The 15,762-nt window shown below is 46.0% G+C and overlaps 1 protein-coding gene across 1 annotated transcript; it reads left to right on the top strand.

Annotated features, from left to right (window-relative positions):
- The first annotated feature begins 311 nt into the window (after positions 1–311).
- On the top strand, positions 312–4,088 carry RTP2 (receptor transporter protein 2). The gene is made up of 2 exons (XM_081532976.1): positions 312–504; positions 3,368–4,088. Exons 1-2 carry the CDS (start codon positions 341–343, stop codon positions 3,870–3,872), a joined length of 669 nt encoding a protein of 222 aa, XP_081389102.1. The 5' UTR covers positions 312–340; the 3' UTR covers positions 3,873–4,088.
- Positions 4,089–15,762: the final 11,674 nt, after the last annotated feature.

Below are 15,762 nucleotides of genomic sequence, written 5' to 3'. Positions count from 1 at the left end.
TCCTTGCCTCCTGGAGACCTGGGAGGCCTGGATGAATGTGGTCCGGGGCCCAGCCCCCTATCCTGCTCACTGCGCTTGCATCACTGCCCAGTCCTGAGTCCCCAGCCTAGCTCAGGGCCCTGGGACTCCCCTTTGGGACTTCCCTCTTCCCCAGCCCCGGCCTCAGCTGCCATGGCAACAGGTACCAGGGTGATGAAGGAGGTTGCTGGGTCCTGTTTCCTTCTGGTCCTGACAAGGAAGATTTTCAGACCTCAGAGATTGCACTGCTCTGCACCTACCTAGCCATTCTCTGTGTTCTCACTCAGGTTGAGCTCAAACTCCCAGCCCTGCCAACAGGACCATGTGTACCAGCCTGACCACTTGTGAGTGGAAGAAAGTCTTCTATGAGAAGATGGAGGTGGCCAAGCCAACTGACAGCTGGGAGCTCATCGTAGACCCCAACCTCAAGCCCAACGAGCTGGCCCCTGGCTGGAAGCAGTATCTGGAACAGCATGCCTCAGGCAGGTAAGAGGCAGGGTGTGAGGGGCTGTGGTGAGCCCTGTGGCACAGCCCTGGGAGCACCTTCCAAGAGGAGGCAGAGATGCGTGGTTAGAGGTTAGAGGCCAGAGAAGGAACTGCCAGGTGGGTCGAACCAGCTTTGATTCTAATCCCAGCTATACCACTGACTCCCTGAGTGCTCCTAGCAAGTTGTATTCTGTCTCTAGGTCTGCATTTTCCATAGTAAAGAGCTGTGATTCTTCAATGCTCCTGCAGTCTCTGACATTTTAAATGTTTTCACATGTTCCTAATTTCTTAAAGATTGGTAGGAACAATGCGGAGGAGGCCATGTGGTCCATTGGAGAAAGCCTCTCTCTGGTCCTAGGTCTGTGCAGTCAACTCGATGAAATCAGATTTGAATACAAAAATATTTATTGTTCACCTGCTAAGTTCTAGAAACTGGCTTTGAAGCTAACAACTGTGAATTTGGGCATATCTTTTTCCCTGTGTAGTTTCCGTTTTCACGTTTGCAAAACCAGAGAGTGGGCCTCAGGTAATCAATCAAATATCTTCCAGCTCTTTTACCTATGGGTCTGTGACAAAAACAGCTTTGGGCAGGAGTTCAGTAGGTCCTCAGGGCACAGCATCACATATGGTATAGGAGCTCCATATCTCTCATATAGCAAGGGGTCCGTGGGTTAAGAGGACACATCCATCTGAAGTCCACTTGCCTCTCCCTCTTCTAGATCAAGGTTGGGGTTGGGGCCAACAGAATGCCCTGCCCAAACTGCCTCAAGTTCATCTCCAGGGTTGATGTGGGACTCTTCTCTGGGTCCACTGAATTAAAGGCAGACAGTAACCCTAGGCTCCTGAGGAGGCCAGTAGGTGGCTGTGTTCTGGGGGTGTAAACACACAGAATCTGGACACGTAGACTGGGCTGTTCACACATGCTTGTTTGCCTGTGGAGCTCCTTGTGGTGCTGGGAGTGGGACAGAAGGAGGCAGGCTGTGGGTGGGGAGCTTACACTTGTATTCCTTTCCCAAAACCTGCAAATGTTAGCGTGAACCTGACTGTAGGACAAAAGACAGAAAGGCAACGGTTGATTGGCTCTTTTCAACTTAAACCCACGCAAGACACATCTGATGGGCACCTGTTATGGGCTGGGCCCCAGCTCTGTCTCTGACTAGCTGTGTGCATGCAGAGGACTCTCTTTCCATGAAATGAAAGGCTGACAAGATGATCCTAAATTTCCCTTCTCCTGGCTCCGATGCTTTGAGATATAAGACCTGAGGTCTGGTTTGAGGGAGGGGAAAGATCTCTGGATTGGCTTGATTTAAAAGGTGCAGAAGGAGGAGACTGATGATGTGAAGCTCTGAGTTGGCAAGTAGGAGGGGTGGAAGGGCTGAAAAGTCAAGTGCAGGGGCCCAGCAAGTTGGAGGCTGAGCCCCAAAGGCTCGTGGCTCCTCTCACCTCAGGGCTCAGCTGGTCCTACTCCTGGCTCCCAGCTGGCCTCAGGCAGGGCTGGAGAAGCATCACCCTTGTGCATATTCTGCACAGAGGGTCACCCTACCTATAAGCGTTGGGACTCAGTAACCTTGCTGCCCCGCAGCTCTGGCCTAGCACAGGGAGGCAGGATGGAGGGGGACACTCCCTGCTGGTTCAGGACCAGTGAGGATGCTCTGGCCTGCCAACCCTGCCTCGGGCTGCACTGGGTCCTGTGCTGCATTTGTGCTGTCTGTGGGCCCTCAGGTTTGGGACCTTGCTTGGCTTCATCTCCATTCCACAGCCGGGCTGCGTGGTGCTTGGCATCACAGTAGGTGCTGTGTGGGACCTGTTGGACTGAATTGAGTTCTTAATCAGAGTCCTTCAGGGCCATTTACAGGGGTCTTGGAGAGGGTCAGAAGTGAGGGCAGACACAACTCAGTGGACCCAAGACTGCAGTAAACCCTCAGGAACAGGGCCCTGGAAGAGCTTTATCTCAGGGATGGAAGGAATTGCCCTTGGCGGTAATGAGTTCTCTGTCATTGAAGGTGTGCAAGCACTGGAGAGAGCTGAGATGAAGCCTAAGCCATATGAGTCCCAGGCCATTTCCCTTGTATTTCCTGAGGCTGAAACCCAAAAGGGCCTGGTTAGACAAAGCAGCCAGTGTGTACATAAATGTGATGTGTATATGTGTGTGGAGGGCCTGTGTGTACATAAATATGCATGTGTGTATATGTGTGTGGAAGGGTATGCAAACCAGGATACACCTTCCCAACCTCTGCTGCAGCCCTGGATTGGGATCTAAGGATGATCTGTCAAGGGACAGGAGAGTGCGCTTTATGAAGGTGCACGGACCAAACTCTACAGTCTTCCCCCTGCTGGCCCATCTCACCCATCTGCCCGCCTGTCCCATGAATTCTCTGCCTTCTGTGTTTGAGACAGCTAGAGGCAAGTCTTTGCCCCAGAGCAGACAGGATGCATGAGTGAGATGTGTGGTCATCCCTTTTATCAGAGTCATGAGAGGTCTGAGCAGGAAGATTCTTATTGGACACAATTAGCCTGCATTTCACAGGTGAGAAATAAGGTCCAGACCGGTGGGAGTGACCCTGGGCAGCATCCAGACTCATGTCAGGCCAAGGGAGGGTACACGGGAGGTAGGCTGGAGAGCAATGCTGGAGGCCAGATGGCTCCAGTGTCTGGCTTTCTGAGGCTGCTGTCCTAGGCCCAGGGGAGTTCTCCAAGAGGAGGTGAAGATGCCGGCTCAGGCACTAATGTACCCAGGGGGCAGTAAACACTCCACCTTGACTTCCAGGCACAGGCACCTAGGGCCCTTCCCTTCCAGGCTCCTCCAGGAGGGCTGGCTGGAAGGGAGGCCCACCTTGTCCATCCCTGTCTCTCTTCCCCCCAGGTTCCACTGTTCCTGGTGCTGGCACACCTGGCAGTCAGCCAACGTGGTCATCCTCTTCCACATGTACCTGGACCGCGCCCAGCGGGTGGGCTCGGTGCGCATGCGCGTCTTCAAGCAGCTGTGCTACGAGTGCGGCACGGCGCGGCTGGACGAGTCGAGCATGCTGGAGGAGAACATCGAGAGCCTGGTGGACAACCTCATCACCAGCCTGCGCGAGCAGTGCTACGACGAGGACGGCGGCCAGTACCGCATCCACGTGGCCAGCCGCCCGGACAGCGGGCCGCACCGCAGCGAGTTCTGCGAAGCCTGCCAGGAGGGCATCGTGCACTGGAAGCCCAGCGAGAAGCTGCTGGAGGAGGAGGCGACCTTCTCCGGTGCCTCCAAGTCAAGGGCCCAGGAGGGATCCGGCTACAACTTCTTCTCCCTTCGCTGGTGCCTCTTCTGGGCCTCACTCTGTCTGCTCATTGTCTACCTGCAGTTCTTCCGAAGATCGACCTTCCTTTAGTGCAGCAGGTTGAGGGTGGGGGAGAGCGCATGGGGGTGAGAGTGGGGATGCAAGGGGTGCAGTTCTAGTTCTGCTTCTGCTACAGATTCAGTTTATGACGCTGGACAGCCCAGTTACCTCTCTGGACCTCAGTTTATTACCCTGCAAAATGAAAGTTGCTCCAGGAGGTATTTAATAATCCTTCTATTAAAACTTACAGTGATGCAGGCATGGGAAGAAGGGTCTAAGGTGGATTTAGAACTCTCCAGGTCTGGTGTTAGTACTTATTTCACAGGGGGCAGCCCCTCCCTCCACCTCCATCTCTATCCCTTCTTCTGCTTCATTTCCATATCCCATATCCCCTTAGGACCCCCTTAGGTCCAGTCTTGTCCCTGCCTAATTCTCAAGTTCATCTTCAGTTGCTTCTGAGCATCCCACCATAGTTCCCCTTGGCGTGGGCTGTGGCTGCACCTGAGGCATCTTCAATCAATATTCAATGTGTCTTCACCCTGTCCCTCTCCTGGAGAGCCAGCTCCTACCATTCTGAAAGGCTCCATTTTTTTTTTTTTAAACTCTGATGCTAGAGCCTGCTTGGCTGGAATTATTTAGAACTGCACTGTTAGTCATTAGTCATATGTGGCTAAGTTTAAATTAATTAAAATAAAATGAAAAATTCAGTTCCTCAGTTGTACCAGCCATATATCAAGGACTTAGTGGCTAGTTGTGCTGTGCAGATATAGAATATGTTCACAGAAACTTCTGCTGAATAGTACTTGTCTAGAATTTGAAATTCCCATGTCAGTGTGTGTGGTCTCATAAGATAAGAGGTGGGTACAGGTTTAAAGTATCTGCAGTCTGAAGCCTTCTGGGGGCAGGGACAGGTGGTGGGGTACAGATACACAAATAAATATGTATCCTCTGTGTTCTGTCAGTTTACTGGAATTCTTGAATCCTAGTGTTACCTAAATTTATTTCCTGGGAAGGAGGCCTTGTAAACGTTCACCACAAATGATGGCTCCGTGTATGTGTGTGTGTGTGTGTGTGTATGTGTGTGTATGTGTGTGTGTTGGTTTGGGACTTGGGAGAATGTATTCCTGTGCTCTTTAGAAATATGTGAGCTGTGGCACCACTGTTTACGTGTGATGCAGTATGGTGTGTGATATTGCCATCCTGTATGGAAACCCCTTGTAGAAGGTTCTATAGCTGTTCTAAATGTCGGGGATGCTGAGGGAAAAGGCAGGTAAGGCAGATCTGGGGATCCTCCAGGTGACAGTGGGGCTCTGTACCGCCGTTTAGGGCAGGCAGTGACCAGGGGGACACACGGACAGTGGAGACAGCGCCTGTCTGCCAGCCCCTCCCCCTTGCCCAGTCCACAGGATTGCCCCCTGAGGGAGAACGCATTTGCTTTATCTGTTCTCTCAGGCATAGGTGTGACTTGGATGATTTGACTCGGTAATTTGATTCACGATCTGATATCAGATAACCCCGTGCTTATTATTATCTGGAATAGGAAAGAAACTCTCCCATTCACACTCCGAGTTGTTCCATGACATTCACACCTTTCTGTAGCTCACCTTTAGAGCTTCTGCCCCAAGTGCAGCCTGAAAACTGAAGATGGGAGTTCAAGGTAGTGTGTTTGTCTGGATGTGATTCTAGAGATGGGCTGCTGTGGACACTGTTGTCACCTGTACACTTATGTGCAGGCTGGCTTTACCCTTCTCTGGCTTTGGCAGGGGGCTTCTGCTGACTTGTCCAGATTCCTCCATGGATCTGCAGGAACAGAGAGCTAGGCTGTCTGGGAAAATCTACATTTCTTTGACTGGGTGCAGTAGAGGCACAGGAAAAGTTCAGGCTGGTGCATTTGTAAACTAGCGGGCATGTGGGGTTGTATTCACCTCTGCCAGTCACAGAGGGGGCTCAGCTGGGCTTGGGCCTCTGCAGAGTATGTGCCTCAGGGGTGTTGCTCAACCGCAGACATGTGGTGGCTTCTGGGAAGATGAACATGGCAGTCCAGGAATCATGAGGTTTCCTGAGGTCTCCAACTGTTCCCATCTTGATAAAGCAGCACAAGCAGCATCTCTTACTGAAATTGTGGTGTGTGAGGTTAGGGCTAGATTGCTGAGATTGCATCAGGGGGAGAGTCAGGCCTCAGGTGGGTCAGCAAAGTTGGAACTTCTGAGGTGGGCCTGGGGGTTGAAGAGCCACTAAAAATGGAGCGGGGGTGAGGGGAATAGAGTAGGTGGAATGAGACGTGATCCGGGGAAAATTCTAGAAGATGAACATTTTCTCCTTCAGCAATCCCTTCTTTTCAGTATTATAAGTCCACCTGTATCTGCTTCATATTTTACTCAAATGAAACTTCCCTGACTTCACATCCCCTCTAACTACTACCAGGTAACTTTTTTTAATTCCCTCAAAGCCATGTTTCTCAAAGAGTAAAGATTATATTTATCTCTACTTCTTATGTCCTCCTTGATTCATGGGAGTCTCATTTCCATGTCCTTAGAACTGTCACCCTGTACCCCATTGCCAAACCATTTCTGTCTCACTGCTGCCTTTTGCACTCCCTCCTTGAAGGTTCCAGGTCAGCATTTGCTCCTTAGTCTCCTCCTTCTGTTTCCTCTCTGCTGCTATGGTATTCTTTCTCTCAGCATCCCTTACATTCCCTGGGATTCTCTCACTCTGCTGATTTTCTGTTATATATACCCCCCATGATTTAGGTTTTCACTACATAGGAACTTCTGGTTCTTATCAGTTCTCTAACTATTTTTACCAAACTCCAGATCTCCAGATCAATTGACCTGTCCACCAGGAGTTGCCTCAGCATGACCAAAGCTGATCTCATCATTCTTCCATCCAAATTTGCTCCTCCTATTTTAGAAATCTGGGATCTATCTCCTGACCTCTCATACCACCCTTCCCCACCCTGGACGAATTGGTCCAGAGCAACCATGCCCTGTTGATTGCTCTTCCCAAGTACCTCTAGGGTTGATCTTCTTTCTTTTCTTCCTGTTTACTGCTACCTGAACTCATCATTTGTATGCCTTGCCTCTGTAGTCTCCTTCATTATCATCATGGCTGTAGCCTCCCCCGCAGCCCACAGCCCACACTCCACACTACCACTATCCTGGGGTAATTTTCTAATAATCTACATGGTTGAGTCACCCCCTTGCTTATGCTCCTTCCTGCTAATGGGTGAAACGCTCATTAGCCAGCCACACCTCATTTCCAGATACTAATAATACATATCATTTATTGAGAAGGACTCAAGAAACACTTGCTGTTATAATCATTGACTGTGTGTGAGGCGCTGTGCTAAGCCCTGGGGGATGTCAGCCTCTCACCCCTTGAAGCTGCCTCTGCTACTGAATTTCGTGTATTGTCACCATTCACATGTGTGCCTGTCCCCCACTGTCACTTGTTTTTCATCTGTCTATCCCCAGGACCTGACACAAAGTCACTGCTTAATCAGAATGGTTGACTGACTAAATTCTTGTCTTGTTGCTGCAATATTCTCTACCACATCCTTGTTCCCACCAAGAACAATCCTGTGCGTTTCATGTATTGTGATACCCCAGCTGGAAGTGAAGGGAGTGCAGACTTCATGTCAGCTAGTATTTCTAATCTCCCCTTAGTAACAGCCCGTGAAATAGGCACTATGATTATCCACACTTACAGGGGGAAAACTGAGGCTTAGTGAGATGTCCAGTTTGTGAGCTGGTTAGTTTGTCTGTTACAGGACCCAGGATTTCAAGAAATAAAGAACTAAATAAGCCCATTTGGGCTCAATATATTATATTTATTACATATATTGAGAGTCAGCTCAGATCCTGGATGAAGACCACAGCACTTTGCCAGAGGGCAGAGGCACCCACAAACATTCAGATGACAGCGGGACCTGAAGGTAGGTGGAGCGGGGGTGGGGTGGGGTGGGGAGTCAGAGTCGGAGTTCTAAAACCTGGAAGCAGAAATGTCTGAGAAATGTGCAAAAATTGTCTGCTAGTTTGGCTGACACGAGGTTTAGGAGAGAACTTTCTCAGATACTTGGTGTGAAATTAACCCTGTGGGCATGGACGTTTGTCCCTATGATGTGGAGTGGATATTTGTTCCTCATCTCTCATGAAGCCCATGTGGCCTGTCAAAAGAGCCTGTCTTCTTGTTGTTTTCTTTACTAATTCTTTTATACCCTATAACAGCATCTGTGTTATAGGTGTTACAAGAAGACAGTGCCCTATAACCCCTGTGTGTCTCTTTGTGCTATGTTCACACCACTAAGTCAGTATATCTGGCTTTTGCTAATTACTGGTTGGCAGTTGCTTGCAGAGTATCTGATGAAGAGGACAGTGAGGCGTGGAAAGGCATTTGTGCTAAGACTCAAGATCTCTAGGAACTAGTCTAACAGCACAGTGGAGTGAGTCAATGCAGACCCATTACCAACCCAGGAAAAACTGCATGGAGTATATCCTATGGTTATACACCTGTTATCCTTCCATTTTCATACATACGTTAACATCTGTCTGCTCTGGTCTGTTTCACTCCTGGTAGTCCTAAGTTCTAGGGTCATAAAGATAATTAGACATAGTCGCTGACTTGGAAGGCTCACAATGTGTGCTAGTCAATGCTAGGAAAGGGACAATTTTATTCATACCTGGAGGTAAGGAGTTAGGGATGGTTCCTTAGACCAGTCATACAGGGGTATATTTTGTAGAAGTGGTCAGGGAGTCAAGAGTGGATCTCAGAGGGAGCTAAGGGCATCCTATGCTGAGTGAATAAAAAAGAACAGTCGTGGACTTCCCTGGTTATTCAGTGGTTGAGAATCCCCCTGCCAATGCAAGGGACACAAGTTCAATCCCTGCTCCAGGAAGATTCCACATGCCCTTGGGCAACTAAGCCCATGCATCACAACTGCAAAGCCTGAACTCGAGAGCCCGTGAGCCACAGCTACTGAAGCCTGAATGCTGTAGAGGCCATGCTCCCTAACAAGAGAAGCCACCTCAGTGAGAAGCCTGCATACTGCAGCTGGAGAGTAGCCTCCACTTGCCGCAGCTAGAGAAAAGCCCGAGCGAAGCAACGAAGACCTAGTACAGCCAAAAATAAGTAAATAAATTAGAAAAAGAAAAAGGGAGACCTAGAGACAGAGCTTATCTTACGCTCAGGAAGAATAAGCAGCCAGCTACCAGAAGAGGGCAGGATGGAGCCCAAGAGAAATCTAGGCACACTGGCTAGAAAGAGGCAGAAAAGCAAGGAGGGCTGGAGATGGGTAAAGACAGCTCTTTAGGTTCAAGTAAGGAGTGAGAGCAAGGACCATGGGGACATTTTACTATCATTTTTAGAACTTGTCTTTAAAAGCAAATATAAAAACAACAGTGCTGAACCGGAATCCTACCCTTGTGTCTTCTAGAAATATTTGAATGCCTACATATTTTATCGTAGGTGCCTTTATGTATTAAAGTAGCATTCAGTTTACCTCCTTGTTCTGATCTTTCTCCATCCATGTTTTCTTCTCACTCAAGGAGCTAGAATAGTCTCATTTCTTATCTTTAGATATAGCCATAAATGATCTCTTCAGATGCACTGTAGGTAATGAGAATCTGGGCTGCAAGTCACAAAAGTAACAACTTTGCTCAAACAACACAGAAATCTTTGTTTATTCAATGCTAAAAATAAAGTCAACTAACTAATTTAGTAATCAGGGAAAGTAGCCAAGAGAACACACTGGTCATAGCAAACACCCTCTTCCAACAACACAAGAGAAGACTCTACACATGGACATCACCAGATGGTCGACACCGAAATCAGACTGATTATATTCTTTGCAGCCAAAGATGGAGAAGCTCTATACAGTCAGCAAAAACAAGACCAGGAGCTGACTGTGGTTCAGATCATGAACTCCTTATTGCCAAATTCAGACTGAAATTGAAGAAAGTGGAGAAAATCACTAGACCATTCAGGTATAACCTAAATCAAATCCCTTATGACTATACAGTAAAAGTGAGAAATAGATTTAAAGGACTAGATCTGATAGACAGAATGCCTGATGAACTATGGATGGAGGTTCATGACATTGTACAGGAGACAGGAATCAAGACCATCCCCAAGAAAAAGAAATGCAAACAAGCAAAATGGCTGTCTGAGGAGGGCTTACAAATAGCTGTGAAAAAACGGGACGCGAAAAGCAAAGGAGAAAAGGAAAGATAAACCCATTTGAATGCAGAGTTCCAAAGAAGAGCAAGGAGAGATAAGAAAGCCTTCCTCAGAGATCAATGCAAAGAAATAGAGGAAAACAATAGAATGGGAGACTAGAGACCTTTTCAAGAAAATTAGAGATACCAAGGGAACATTTCATGCAAAGATGGGCTCAATAAAGGACAGAAATGGTAGGGACCTAACAGAAGCAGAAGATATTAAGAAAAGGTGGCAAGAATACACAGAAGAACTGTACAAAAAAGATCTTCATGACCCAGATAATCATGATGATGTGATCACTCACCTAGAGCCAGACATCCTGGAATGTGAAGTCAAGTGGGCCTTAGGAAGCATCACTATGAACAAAGCTAGTGGAGGTGATGGAATTCCAGTTGAGCTATTTCAAATCCTGAAAGATGATGCTGTGAAAGTGCTGCACTCAAGATGTCAGCAAATTTGGAAAACTCAGCAGTGGCCACAGGACTGGAAAAGGTCAGTTTTCATTCCAGTCCTTAAGAAAGGCAATGCCAAAGAATGCTCAAACTACCACACAATTGCACTCATCTCACATGCTAGTAAAGTAATGCTTAAAATTCTCCAAGCCAGGTTTCACCAATATGTGAACCATGAACTTCCAGATGTTCAAGCTGGTTTTAGAAATGGCAGAGGAACCAGAGATCAAATTCCCAACATCCGATGGATCATCAGAAAAGCAAGAGAGTACTAGAAAAACATCTATTTCTGCTTTATTGACTATGCCAAAGCCTTTGACTGTGGGATCACAATAAACTGTGGAAAATTCTGAAAGACATGGGACTACCAGACCACCTGAGCTGCTTCTTGAGAAATCTGTCAGGAAGCAATAGTTAGAACTGGACATGGAACAACAGACTGGTTCCAAATAGGAAAAGGAGTACATCAAGGCTGTATATTGTCACCCTGCTTATTAAACTTATATGCAGAGTACATCATGAGAAATGCTGGGCTGGAGGAAGCACAAGCTGGAATCAAGATTGCTGGGAGAAATGTCAATAACCTCAGATATGCAGATGACATCACCCTTATGGCAGAAAGTGAAGAAGAGCTAAAGAGCCTCCTGATGAAAGTGAAAGAGGAGAGTGAAAAAGTTGGCTTAAAGCTCAACATTCAGAAAACTAAGATCATGGCATCTGGTCCCATCACTTCATGGCAGATAGATGGGGAAACAGTGGAAACAGTGGCTGACTTTATTTTTCTGGGCTCCAACATCACTGCAGATGGTGACCACAGCCATGAAATTAAAAGACACTTACTCCTTGGAAGGAAAGTTATGACCAACCTAGACAGAATATTAAAAAGCAGAGACATTACTATGCCAACAAAGGTCTGTCTAGTCAAGGCTGTGGTTTTTCCAGTGGTCATGTATGGATGTGAGAGTTGGACTATAAAGAAAGCTGAGTGTAGAAGAATTGATGCTTTTAGACTGTGTTATTGGAGAAGACTGTTAAGAGTCCCTTGGACTGCAAGGAGATCCAACCAGTCCATCCTAAAGGAGATCAATCCTGAGTGTTCATTGGAAGGAGTGATGTTGAAGCTGAAACTCCAATACTTTGGCCACCTGATGCGAAGAGCTGACTCATTTGAAAAGACCTTGATGCTGGGAAAGATTGAGGGCAGGAGGAGAAGGGGATGACAGAGGATGAGATGTCTGGATGGCATCACCGACTTGATGGACATGGGTTTGGGTGGACTTTGGGAGTTGGTGATGGACTGGGAGGCCTGGCGTGCTACAGTCCATGGGGTCGCAAAGAGTCGGACACAACTGAGCGAGTGAACTGAACTGAACTGAACTGAAAGTAGCAGTTTGTTTCTGATCCTAATTGTTCATGTTTTTAGAATTCAGTTGAGAACAGTTGGAGTACAGCTGATTTTCCATTTTGCTTTTTTATTCCTTTTTGTTTGTTTCTACATTGAAGGTGAATTACCTTCTTATGATTTAAATATGCATATATCCACATTCTTTATATACATTTAGTAGATTCATTAAATGAGAGTAAATGTCCCTGATAAAATAAAATATACAAAACTTTGGATTATGTATGCATATGTGTGTGTTCATATATCAAAGTGTTTACATAAAAGATGAGAAAGAGAAAAACACCCCGGGAGCCAGCCTGGCATTCACAGATGGCCCTAGTGCTCTCCTGTTGAGCATAACTCCACAGAGCAGCAGTCTCAGACTAGACTACTCTGGTATGGTGCTAGATCAAGGCAAGCATAACGGGACTTCCCTGATGGTCCAGTGGCTAAGACTTCATGCTTCCAATGCAGGGGGCCTGGGTTCGATCCCTGGTCAGAAAACTAGATCTTGCATGCCACAACTAAGGGCCTGAACTTGGCAATGAAGATTCCATGTACTACAACTAAGACTCAGCATAGTCAAATAAAGCAACAACAAGAAAAGAAGACCACTCTTTTGTCTCATGTGAACATAAATAAGATCACAAACATGGTCTAAAACACAAAAATGACTAACAACCTCCTATTCTGGCCAGTATGATATTGACTGCTATCTTGTTCCTCAGCCTTGTTCCGTCTGTCTTCTCACTGTCTAGATAGGAACCATTGAGATATCTAATCATAAAATTTTTTCTACTTTCTGACAACATCTAAACCAGAGCAAAGTCTTTTATGTGATCCTCTCCCTACCTGACACCAGCCCCAGTGCTAGAGTGTGTCCTTTGTAAACCGTCTTGCTGAGATGCTTCATGGTTGCCAAGGGCATTCTCACTCATTGCAATGAACCAAAGAATTCAACTTTGTTCAGTGACACATGTGTTTCTGATGGATTTTAGGCTGTGGAACATCAGCAAAGAGATGATATATTTCTTCTTTATCCAGGGGGTACACAGATATCTCAGTGAACTTAAAAAATAAGACAAAACTGTGCAGAAAAAGATTTTTTCCTGTGAGAAACTTAACTGAGAAAACTAAACAGTTCAGTCAATTGAGTTGCTCAGTGGTGTCCAACGTTTTGTGACCCCATGGACCGCAGCATGGCAGGCCTCCCTGTCCATCACCAACTCCCGGAGTTCACCCAGACTCATGTCCATTGAGTCAGTGATGCCATCCAACCATCTCATCCTCTGTCAACCCGTTCTCTTCCCGCCTTCAATCTTTCCCAGCATCAGGGTCTTTTCAAATGAGTTAGCTCTTCACATCAGGTGGCCAAAGTACTGGAGTTTCAGCTTCAGCATCAGTCCTTCCAATGAACATTCAGGACTGATCTCCTTTAGAATGAACTGGTTGGATCTCCTTGCAGTCCAAAGGACTCTCAAGAGTCTTCACCAACACCACAGTTCAAAAGCATCAGTTCCTTGGTGCTCAGCTTTCTTCACAGTCCAACTCTCACATCCATACATGACTATTGGAAAAACAATAGCCTTGACTAGATGGACCTTTGTTGGCAAAGTAATGTCTCTGCTTTTGAATATGCTGTCTAGGTTGGTCATGGCTTTTCTTCCAAGGAGTAAGCATCTTTTAATTTCATGGCTGCAATCACCATCTGCAGTGACTATGGAACCCAAAAAACTAAAGTTTGTCACTGTTTCCACTGTTTCCCCATCTATTTGCCATGAGGTGATGGAAGAGGATGCCATGATCTTAGTTTTCTGAATTTTGAGTTATAAGCCAATTTTTTTGCTCTCCTCTTTCACTTTCATCAAGAGGCTCTTTAGTTCTTCTTCACTTTCTGCCATAAGGGTGGTGTCATCTGCATATCTGAGGTTATTGATATTTCTCCTAGCAATCTTGATTCCAGCTTGTGCTTCCTGCAGTCGGACATTTCTCATGACATACCCTGCATATAAGTTAAACAAGCAGGGTGACAATATACAGCCTTGACATACTCCTTTCCCGATTTGGAACCAGTCTGTTGTTCCATGTCCAGTTCTAACTGTTGCTTCTTGACCTGTATACAGATTTCTCAGGAGGCAGGTCAGGTGGTCTGGTATCCCCATCTCTTTCAGAATTTTCCACAATTTATTGTGATCTACACAGTCAAAGGCTTTGGCACAGACAATAAAACAGAAGTAGATGTATTTCTGGAACTCTCTGGTTTTTCGATGATCCAACAGATGTTGGCAACTTGATCTCTTGTTCCTCTGCCTTTTCTAAAACCAGCTTGAACATCTGGAAGTTCATGGTTCACGTACTGTTGAAGCCTGGTTTGGAGAATTTTGAGCATTACTTTACTAGTGTGAGATGAGTGCAATTGTGTGGTAGTTTGAGCATTCTTTGGTATTGCCTTTCTTTGGGATGGGAATGAAAACTGACCTTTTCCAGTCCTGTGGCCACTGCTGAGTTTTCCAAATTTGCTGACATCTTGAGTGCAGCACTTTCACAGCATCATCTTTTACGATTTGAAATAGCTCAACTGGAATTCTATCACCTCCACTAGCTTTGTTTGTAGTGATGCTTCCTAAGGACCACTTGACTCCACATTCCAGGATGTCTGGCTCTAGGTGCGTGATCACACCATCATGATTATCTGGATTTTGAAGAACTTTTTTGTACAGTTCTTCTGTGTATTCTTGCCACGTCTTGTTAATATCTTCTGCTTCTGTTAGGTCCATACTATTTCTGTCCTTTATTGAGCCCATCTTTGCATGAAATGTTCCCTTGGTATCTCTAATTTTCTTGAAGAGATCTCTAGTCTTTCCTGTTCTATTGTTTTCCTCTATTTCTTTGCACTGATCACTTAGGAAGGCTTTCTCATCTCTCTTTGCTATTCTTTGGAACTCTGCATTCAAATGGGTTTATCTTTCCTTTTCTCCTTTGCCTTTTGCCTCTCTTCTTTTCACAGCTGTTTTTAAGGCCTCTTCAGCAACCATTTTGCATTTCTTTTCCTTGGGGATAGTCTTGATTTCTGCCTCCCATACAATGTCACAAACTTCTGTCCATAGTTCTTCAGGCCCTTTTGCCTCTCTTCTTTTCACAGCTGTTTTTAAGGCCTCTTCAGCAACCATTTTGCATTTCTTTTCCTTGGGGATAGTCTTGATTTCTGCCTCCCATACAATGTCACAAACTTCTGTCCATAGTTCTTCAGGCACTCTGTCTATCAGATCTAATCCCTTGAATCTATTTGTCACTTCCACTGTATAATCATAGCGATTTGATTTAGGTCTTACCTGAATGGCCTAGTGGTTTTCCCTACTTTCTTCAATTTAAGTCTGAATTTTTCAATAAGAAGTTCATGATCTGAGCCAGAGTCAACTCCTGGTCTTGTTTTTGCTGACTATATAGAGCTTCTCCATCTTTGGCTGCAAAGAATATAATCAATCTGATTTCAATATTGACCATCTGGTGATGTCCATGTGTAGAGTCTTCTCTCTTGTATTGTTGGAAGAGGGTGTTTGCTATCATCAGTGCATTCTCTTGGCAAAACTCTATTAGCCTTTGCCCTGCCTCATTTTATACTCCAAGGCCAAATTTGCCCGTTACTCCAGGTATTCGTTGATTCCTACTTTTGCATTCCAGTCCCCTATAATAAAAAGGACATCTTTTTGGGTGTTAGTTCTAAAAGGTCTTGTAGATCTTCATAGAACTGTTCAAGTTCAGCTTCAGCATTACTGTTCAGGGCATAGACTTGGATTACTGTGATATTGAATGGTTGGCCTTGGAAATGAACAGAGTTCATTCTGTCATTTTTGAGATTGCATCCAAGTACTGCATTTTGGACTCTTGT

This window comes from Giraffa tippelskirchi, chromosome 2, assembly GCF_054371585.1.
Source record: "Giraffa tippelskirchi isolate mGirTip1 chromosome 2, T2T-mGirTip1v1.2.pri, whole genome shotgun sequence".
In the NCBI taxonomy this organism is placed as follows: Eukaryota; Metazoa; Chordata; class Mammalia; order Artiodactyla; family Giraffidae; genus Giraffa; species Giraffa tippelskirchi.
The sequence above is the reverse complement of the archived record's forward strand: the minus strand, read 5'-3'. Positions and strand labels throughout refer to the sequence as shown.